This window comes from Belonocnema kinseyi, chromosome 4, assembly GCF_010883055.1.
Source record: "Belonocnema kinseyi isolate 2016_QV_RU_SX_M_011 chromosome 4, B_treatae_v1, whole genome shotgun sequence".
NCBI classification, from domain to species: Eukaryota; Metazoa; Arthropoda; class Insecta; order Hymenoptera; family Cynipidae; genus Belonocnema; species Belonocnema kinseyi.
In genome coordinates this window covers 94,255,490-94,265,841 of record NC_046660.1, presented here as the reverse complement: position 1 = coordinate 94,265,841, position 10,352 = coordinate 94,255,490, and the positions used below count along the sequence as shown (strand labels likewise).

At 27.3% G+C, this 10,352-nt stretch overlaps 1 protein-coding gene across 2 annotated transcripts in view; it reads left to right on the top strand.

Annotated features, from left to right (window-relative positions):
- LOC117171273 (myosin light chain alkali) overlaps positions 1–2,867 on the top strand; it is a 9,893-nt gene extending 7,026 nt beyond the window's left edge. For both annotated transcript variants that reach the window (XM_033358409.1, XM_033358410.1), the window contains one exon: positions 2,435–2,867. In XM_033358409.1, the coding sequence (XP_033214300.1) occupies positions 2,435–2,481 (47 nt within the window). In that variant the 3' untranslated portion in view covers positions 2,482–2,867. The remainder of the gene's footprint in view (positions 1–2,434) is intronic.
- The last annotated feature ends 7,485 nt before the right edge of the window (positions 2,868–10,352 follow it).

The window sequence follows — 10,352 nt, the reverse complement described above, 5'->3', positions numbered from 1 at the left end:
TTCGAAAACTGATTTTCAAGCCATCAGGGGCCAACTCGAGCGGCCTGAAGCGGCCAGGCAAATTTTATGCGTGGTTATAGAATCCGGAGTCTCAATTGAAATGTTGTCTTCTTTTTTTGTTTATTCACAAAATTCTCACGTAAAGTATGGAAACAGTGATAGTTCTTCCTTAAAAATTGTGTACGCTTTAATACCTGCTTCGGTAATTTTCATACTATAAATAAATGCATACATAAGAACTCACATAATACACGTAATTCGCTTATTGAAACATTTGATTATCATAAAAAATTTTCATAAGGGGCTGAAATTGCTTCATATTCATATAAAAATGACATTTAGTCACAAAAATGGTGAAAAAGTTTAAATAGCTGACATTGATCATATTTGGTTTAATATAAAAATTAAAATTTTGTAAACCAATTTGATGAAAAAAGTAGTCATTCCGGCAATAAAAATAATAAAAACGTTTAAATCTCATATTTGAATATTTTACCAAAAGAATTATTTATAAAAATAAATTTGGTTGACTCTTAAAATATTTCTGAGACTGGCGGTCATTCCTACAGTAATTTAAAACATTGTTAGTGCAAAAAATAATTGTTTTTTCTACGCAATAGGGAAAAAATGTAGAATTTTTGTATAAAAATTATAATTGCTATATTATCAGAAAGCCCTCAAATAAAAACATTTTATCCTAAAAACTGTTTATAACAGTAGCTATTGTTTTAATTAATTATGCTGTAAATTGTCATTCTTACATTATTACGAAGTAGTTTTAACTGAAACAAATAATTTTTTCATCGATAACAAGACGATTTTCTAATTTTTTTCCAGCAATTAGTTTGACTAATGGGCAAATTGTTTGTATTGTCTAAGTACCCAATATTGATTTAAGGTAATATAAAGCTTACCTGATAAGTTATCAAAGCGTAAAGAATTATAAAGTTAAAGATATAATTTTGCTATACTTTAAATCCAAATTTTGTGAATAAGAATATAGAGAAGACAAAAGTACTAACTGTAAGGCCCTCCAAAACTTAATGTATGTATTTTTTTAAAAAATTGTTAATTGCATAGTAACTGTTGGATTTAAATTTCTTTACTGTGGTACAAAAGCAAAAATTAATCTTTTTTTTATAGAAAAGAATGTTTGTATTTCAGGTTTACTTCATTATAACAGTACAAATTTTTATCAAGAAATATATTTATACAGAAAAGAAAGAATTAATTATTCAAGAAAATGTTGTGCCACAAAAGAATTGTTTATTTTTCATTCTGATAGAAAGGAATTTTTTACTGGAAAAGAGAGAAATACCGTCAAACGGGATAATTTTGGGTATGTGGGGTAAATTCGGACCAGAATCTGGAAGCATTTGAGACTTAAACTGGTTCTAGATTCTGTTTAAAACCCCTTAAGTAATTTAAACCACCTAGTAACCCCGTTTGATAGTGTTATTTTTTCTAACGTAAAAGGGAGAAATTTTTTCCGCATTACAATAATAACGATAAAATCTATAACTTTCATAATATTTTCTTTTAAATGGAACATATTTTTGAAGTGCGATCCTCGATTACCTAAGGATTTGTTCTTAATTGAAATAAAACCTTTTCATTCATTGCACATTTATTTAGGATTTTTAAATTTTAAATTTGGTAGCATTTCAAATCCAAAATTATTTCAAGAAAAACAATTACTTTTGAAAATTATTTATATCAAAATATTCGTACTACAGATTCTCAATTGCAATATTACAAAAGTGATTTGTAAATTGTTTATGTTAGAAGCATCAAGTTTGCGCCGTTTTTAATTTTTAATTTTCTTATTTTAAAACAAAATTTTAAATTACTTTCTATACATTTCGTTTAAAACTATGTTAAACTCTCTCAAATAAAAACATTTCTAACTTTTATTTTTTTCACACTCGCAAAACGTTTTCAAATGAAGAAAATTTCACTGTGAATGCAAAATTTTTTCCAACTCTTTAAAAAAGATTGACACGATAGCAAATCAGTGTTGTGCCTTGGCTCTTTGCTGCATAAAATAGTGGCAGTGATTCAAAATTTAGAAAAGAATTATTTTAATTTTAATAATCATCAATAAGAAATTAATTTTTGATTCTCTTAGAACTAATAATGTAGATAAATTCTGTGAACTGAAAATAAAAAACAGAATAAAATAAAAGAAAAAATTACTGAAAAGTAACAGTTATAACGGGAACAAAGTTTTTATTGAACATCAGTTAATTAATCTTTGAAGAATCAAAAGAAATAATGCGATGAATCAAAATCCCAACCAATTTCTCTAAAACATTTATCGCTTGCACTATTTTTATGTCGCTATACTGTACTGTCCAAAAAAAGTTTATATTATTTCAACTTCAACAATTATTGTTGACTTTCTAGAAACTGAAATAAAATTGTATTTTTGCAGCATTCCTTAAACGATTGTGCGAAAGGGCAGCAGTAACTGAAGAATAAATAAGAACCAGGAATGTCTCAAGAAACGTCATTTTCGCCGTCGATGAGGAAACAAATATTCATTATGTTCAGCACTGTGCCGAACGAAGATTTGAATTCGGCATTTTTACACTCATTTAAACGGTTACTTTAAAAAAATAAAATAAACAATAAAAAACAGACACTAATACTCGTTAGATCAAGAAAATAGAGTAATATTCTTAATTCTTTGTTATGAATTCTATTTGTACCTCGACAACCAGATCCAATTACATTCTCTAGAAATGTATCAAATATAAAACCAAATCGACATATATACACTATGTAATTATAAAGAAATAATTTATTTGTTATGATTATAAAATAAAGGTATTTATGTATACATAAGCGTTGTTCGCGAAATTCAATATATCACTCGATTTTAGAATTTTGTTTATCCTATTGAAAAATGAAAACACAGTATTTTTAAACGGTTGATCGTCGTATTACTTTATATGCCGTCACTGCTAGTCAAATAAATTGCATGTCAAATTAATTAGCATGCCAAAGGTAGATAAATATTCTCAATCATTATTCCTTAAATACTTTTCCTTTTGGAAATTCAATTAATTGTATTTTGTTCCAAACATTTATTAGTATTCTATAATTTTAAGTTTTTTTTTTGTACTTGAGCCAGTTTCATTTTAATAAATTTCAAAATCAGAATCTCATAGATTCTGAAAAGAAATACAATCCAAGCACCTTACAAATTATGAGACAGTGATACAAATTATTCGTAGACAAATTATTATTATATTTATAGCTAAAGTGAGAAATAAGATAAGTAGACCGCAGTAGCGAAAGTGGTTGAAATATGGTAAATATACTAATGAAAAATAATTACACATTAGATGATTTATAAAAAAATGATATCCTTGTTTTTTGATATATCTTTTGAAGTTCTTTAGAAAATTAATTTTTGTAAAATTAATTATAATATTAAATCAGAGTTTGAAATAGCAATAATAAAAATAGGTTCAATTCTTTAACAATCACGAAATGAGAGTGTAGGTCTGAACAAATTTAATATTAAATATTGCGAAATAATAGGAACACCATGTTTTAATTATTTTAAATTCACAATTATCACTTACATTGAGTTGGAAAAGATAACAAACTTAGCATAGTTTCATATTTTAGAGTTAAGGATTTTTAAAATTACCGAAAAGTCTGTCTCACAGGTTTTTTGTGTTGTCAACCTGCATTTATATTTTAGATTTAAACTTTCAAATATTTATTTGAACTATTCTTAATTGCATGATGACATTATTAATTTCGTACTTAAAAAGATTTTACTATACTTGAAATCGATCATCGAAGTTGATTTTAAATAAATGTCAATAATTATCAGTGTTTTTGCATAATATGTTCAAAACGCTCAAGTCAAAATCAAATAAATCATGAAAATAGTAATTATTCTAATATTTCTAAATATTTATATCTGTTCCAAACGGATTTAAAAAATGTTATTGATAATTTGAGGTCTTCTCATAATCGCGTGAAGACTTGGAAAGGGTGACGAGGTTGACGAACTTAAGCTTGAATTCTTTAGAATTTCAGAAAATTTTCTATGGAATTCAAAGAATCAAACTCAAATTAAGGGTGGCAGTACAGAACAAGATCCCCAACATTTTTTTAAAAATGGATTTGTTGCATACAAAAATCGTTAAAAAACAAATATTCATCGAGATAACAAAATTTGTTCAATTCTCATTGTTTAACACATAATAAAAAAATCAAATTCAAATTTTAGTTAAATTTATAACATGATATTTTAGCTCACTTATCATTTTTTTTCTTCCCTTCACAATATTCTTTAAAATTATTATCGTTTACTGAAAATAAATTTCTTCTTTCGAATAATCGCTCTAGTGCATTACAGTCATACTGAAATTGTATTTTCTTCGAACAAAATCATTTGCTTGTATCTAACTCTTATTATTATTATTTAGTTGCCCCATATCTCGGGAGTAACTTTTTATTTTTGTGAAAAATTGAAAAGTCGATTTTCTCTCACTATCAGAAACCAATGTTCCAACCTGTGATATTGTAACCTGCAAATTCTTGGACGATTCACTCGGAATTCGTTCATTTTTTTTATATAAAAACTTCTTTACTCTCATTACGAGTATCCGAGATTGTTCCAATTTTTGGTGAGCGTCACTTTGCGATTATAAACGGCCACATTTGCTCGAATCTAGATACATTTTTCTAAACAATTATTTGAACTGAAATCACCAATACTACTTACTCTCAGGCGTAAAGTTCTCCCTTATTTTTTAAAAGTGATTTCGATTTTACAGAATATTTTTTTGTTTTTTTGAAAAATTCCAATTTTTTGGTTATCTAGTTCTCTAGTGACACCCTCGAATTAATCTAAGGAATATTTTTCATTCATAAATACATTGATTCGATAAAAAAATATCTCATCTGTAATCTCATTATAAATAATAATAAAGACAATTTATTTATACGATCTGCATTTTAAAGTTAGAAACCATCTGACGTAATCAATCTTAATGAATAATTAAAAAATTATTTTCTTCCAATTTAGTATCAAAAACACTCATAATTCACAATTTAATTAAAGTATACGGAAGCTTCGATCCGGCTCTGTCGTCGGTGAATCGTGGACGACCGGCTGTACTCGCAAGTCGGGCGTGGGGTCTTCGGGTAACCCCGGCAGCCCGGCAGCCGAGCAGTCGGTTTAAACGCGTCGAATCTGTAGTGTCGCTTCCTTGGAGAAAAATCTTCAAGTGACTCGAGTATCTAGTTTCAATTCAAGTAGTCATTGATTAAATTTGATCAGTAAATTTAATCACATTACAAGTGATCACAAAGTTTTTTTGCTTTCCTTCTCACGGGAGGAGAGGATGACAGACGTGCAGCAGAAGCTCGGTGATCCGAGTAAAGGGGATGCTGCATCCATTGGCATGTCGAAAACTGCCTCGTCCCCGCAAACAGGTAAGCTTTTAACAATTACATATTAAATTTCATTATTTTATTTACATTAAATCAAATTATCTTCAAATTAGTATATATTTTGTTTTTAAAGTTGATTTTCAAAGGTAACTATAAACAAAAAAAAAGCTTAGAAATGAAGCTTGGACCTTATGTTATTATCGTTGAGATTAATTATATAGAAGCCGAAGTGAATGGAAAATGAAGAGATGAAATAAATTAAATAATACCGGAGATAAAACATTAATAGTAAGATAGGATGAGAATACATAATAAAATAGTTTATTGAAATTTAATGATTAATGTTTGAAAATTGTCTGATGATTATTTTTTTGTTTGTATGAAAACTCACGATCAGTCTATCAACCTACGCGCTACAATTTGCATTTTTAAGTTCTTCACAAACCTTATAGGTAAGACTTGTATAATCGTCGAGTTTGCTCAACGATAGGGAAATACACCATGACAGAAACTCGTGAACGTTCGAACTAAATCGTGCATTATATGCTTGTTTCGTGCACGTCATTTCACCTTAAGCGTGAAATTATAACTCGGCGAAAAATCCCTATGAATTATTTCAGAAGTCAATTAACTCAATTTTGTGAATCTGGAGAGAGCCTAAGAGACGTCATAAATCAATAATACTTTTATGTGATGTACCATAGAGACAGGGGTGGGCCAAAATGACTCACGTGGTTGTCTAGGATCAATATTATACAAACCACCAAAAATATCAATATTATGTACAACTAATATTTCGCATTATATAATAATAATCATAGGGTAACAAACATTTAATTTTTAATTTTATGTATTACTAATGTCTCTTTTCCTTTCAAATAATTTTAATCGACCAGCAGCTTTCAGTATTAAAATCAGAATTGAAAATTTTCAAAATATATAAATTAGTATAATAAATGCAAACAAATACATATTTTTAAAGTATTTGCTATTTGTAATTGTAAGTTATGTTTTTATCATAATATTACGTTTATCGTATCACAGAATGAAGTAAAAGAGTGTTTTGCTTGCATTTTTTCTATATGAGGAGGATAAGTGCGAGATAAATAGGTCCTGTATTATTATATCAGGAGGTGAATTTAAAAATATATATATTTTTTTATGACTAAATTTTTACTCGAGATTTTTGGGGATAATTTTTCTATACGTATGTTATTCGATATTTTTGTTTTTCCCGTAGTAAGACATAACAAGGATCAAACAGGTTGGCGCGGTTGGTGTCGATATTGAGTTACTAGTGGATGCATTTGAGCATATTTCTGACAGACACTTTTTGTTTATAAATTTACATCTACCCTAATAAATAACTTCTTAAAAGCGATTAAAAATATCATACACAATAAACATAGGAATATTTAGGATTTTACTGTATACAGAAAACTATTGGTATGAATTTTACCACATTTTATTTTGAACAATACAAATTTTCATTACGGCTTAACTTTTTTTGTGTAACATTTTTCTTGAAACTCAAAACAACACCAAATTCTTCTGTAATTAGAAAAAATTTTATATGTAAGAATTGGAATTGTCTACTGGTTTCAAATTGTTAAAATTGAACGTTTTTAAATTAATTTCATAATTATTTAATTAGAATTATGTAAATTTTCAATCTTTAAATTTTAGAAACGCTTTAATTCGAATTGTTACATTTTATACGCTTAACATTTCTGAACCTGCTGATTTTCAGTTTCTGCTTTAAAAATTTTCAGTCTTAAACATTAAAAGAAAAATGGTATATTTTTATTTTATTTAATGAAAAAAACTGTTATTTGAAACTGTTTCAATCAATACGGTTCAATTCTCAAAACTTTCAAATTTAAAACTATAAGATTTGAGCAAAATAAATTTAAAATTGTATTATTCTATACTATTTGACGACTTCATCTTAGAAGTTGCACAATTTTAAGCATTCCTACGATTTGGTACTTTCTTAACGTTTTGTATTTCAGAAATAATAGTATAAATTCAAAGTTTATCAATGTAGAATGTTTCATTACTTACAGTACCTGAATTTTCACAGAAAAATTCACTAAATTGCAATGAAACATATTAATGTAAAAATTTCAATTTTTGTTACAAAAAATTGTGGAATTTTGAAACCTTGGTGGCTTTAAATTATATTAACAATAATTATACATTCGTCAAAAATCATTAAATTTTTAACTAAAAATAGAAATTTATTACATTTAAAGATTGAATAAACAATTTTGAAGCTGTTTTTTTTTAATTTGATAAGTTTAAGATTGAAGTATCTCAATTTAAAGGTGAATTTTTTACCAGTTTGAAAATAAAATTTGACCTTGTTCAAAATTGAAAAGTTGAATCAATGGACCATTTCATTTTGTCGAAGTCGGTTTTATTTAGAAATTTAATTTTGAAAATGCAAAGGTTCAGCCGAATGACAAATTTATGTCGAATGAATGGAGATTAACTCAAATTCTACAATGTAAAATTGAATTCAACAGTCTTTTAACTTTTAAATAAGATAAGCACAAGTAACTTTAATTTGAAATGATGAACCAAAATTATGTTTTTTAAATGACTAAAAATTAATTTTTCGAGATTTTCGAAGCATTATTCAAATCGAAGACGAATTAGTTACTTCGGAGGTTTCTTCTATTGACGCGAATGAATGACTCGTAGGCAGAAAAATGAAAAAAACTGGATTTACAGTATACGTGAATCAGCTGTGAACTTAATCTCCCTCGAAATTTCGCGTTGGTCCCGAGCCTTCTTTCTATGGGACTATTAATTTCGAAAGTAGTGCGAAGAATTGTTGCTTTGAGGAAACGGATTATTGTAAAAATAAATATTCCAGAAGAACAAGTCCCGAGACAAATGAAAATTTTTTAGAAAGGTAAAATGAAGACCTAGTTTATACTGTAAATCAGGGATTTTGAAATTTTTCAGCCAATGACTTCTTCATTCTCGAAAATGGACGAAACCTGTAAAGTAACGAATGAAAAGATGAAATTTTATATATTTCTGCATCCAAATTTAAAAAAGGGCTCAAATTCTGAAAATACTTCTGAAAAATGAACCTTATGAGGTAAGATTTAATTTCAATTTTTAAATACAATTTTTGCCTTTTTTCCATATTAAAATTACTTTTTTCTGACGTTATCTAGAAGTATAAGATTAATAAATACGTCTAATTAATTCAATTAATTTTACAGTGTAAAATTTTATTTTTTTTTCTGTTCTACAATGGACGTAAATGTGAAATTTTTTGTTCGTGTAGGTTTCTAAATCAAATTTTCAAATTAAAATAAAGTAATTTTATAAATTTACTTGAAAAAAAAGTTTAAAAATCATTTCAATTTATCATAGTAATAAATCACTTAAATTAGGTCGCAAATGACTTCGAAGAAATATCTTGAAGTATGAAAATAGCTGAATTTATTATCTAAAATGAACCCGTCAAAATTTTTCTGGACAATGAAATGTCTTTCAATTTACATGTTTTAATGACAAAGTTGGCTGTTATGTAAAAGTTCATAAGACCCGATTTTTGTTTGACAGGTAATCATTTTCATTAGCGGAAAAGAATTAGGCCTCTTTCATCGAGTTTGTGAGTGAAATCATGATAAGGAAGCGTGATGGGGCAAACGGTTAGATCAGGTGATTCTCTGCATTCTTGGAATCCATGTATCCGTGTACATTGTCGCAAACACCTTGACGTTTTGAGGGCATTAGACCCGATGAGAAAACTTGACTCGAGTACACATATGAACAATGCACTTTTTGCACCTTCAGATATTGCCTTACGTAAAACCCTCATAGGTGCTTGATTTAGTAGCTTCTCACATTTGCAGGTTACAATTTTCTATGCTAATCTTATGCATCTCTCATTCAACGTCAAATATGGTTATTTATCATCTTCTTAAGATAAAATATTCACCTTTGAAACATTCGTGAGAATTTCAAAATATTCAATAAAAACAGCTTCATTTTTTAGTGCAAGTTAAAAAAAAAACTACGAATATATATTTTCTCCGTTTAAACATATACAATAACTCAAGTCAATTTTGATGACTTCTTAGTCACTTTCTGAATTCAATTGAATTTTTTGGGATTTTAAAAATGTTCTATTTACTTGAATTATTTTCTATATAATATTCTGATTTCATATGAATTTAATCGAATTCTCTTGAATTTCCTTGCATTCTTTTGAAATCATTCTAATTTTACTAAACCCAATGGAGCATTTTGGATTTGTTTAATGCATCCACAATTACTATTAATTTATCCTAAGTTCTTTTTTATTATTATAAATTCTTTGAAATTCTCTTAATTTGTTTTAATTTATTCTAAATTTTTCGAATTTACTTGAATTCCTTTAAATTCACTTAATTTTCCAAAATTCATTAAAATTTTGTGTAGTCCTTTTTTAATTCCCCCTAAAGTCTTAAACTCACCTTGAATTTTAGGCGTTTCCTCACATTCTTTCGAGTTCCTTTGTAATTCAGTCCAAATTTAATAATTTCGATGGATTAAAATTTTTTTTTTAATCACATTCTTTCAAATTCTTACAAATTTTATCAAGAGCTTCTGAATTCCCTTGAATTCTGTTAACTGCAATCCAATTTTACTGAAATTAATGGAAGATTTCAGATTTTTTGAATTTTTTTAACTTGTTTGAATTTGTTTAACCTTATTCGAAATTTATCCGGAATTGATATCAACTGATCATGAATTCTTTCAAATTGTTTTGAATTCTCTTGGTTTTTTTCTACACCTACTGAAATCTTTTGATTTCACTTTAATTCTTCTAAATTCTGTCAGTTATACTGAATTAACTGGATTGAAAAAATAAATTTATAAGTTTTTGTTTGATTCATCTTGTAGTTTTTTAAACCTCACTCAGA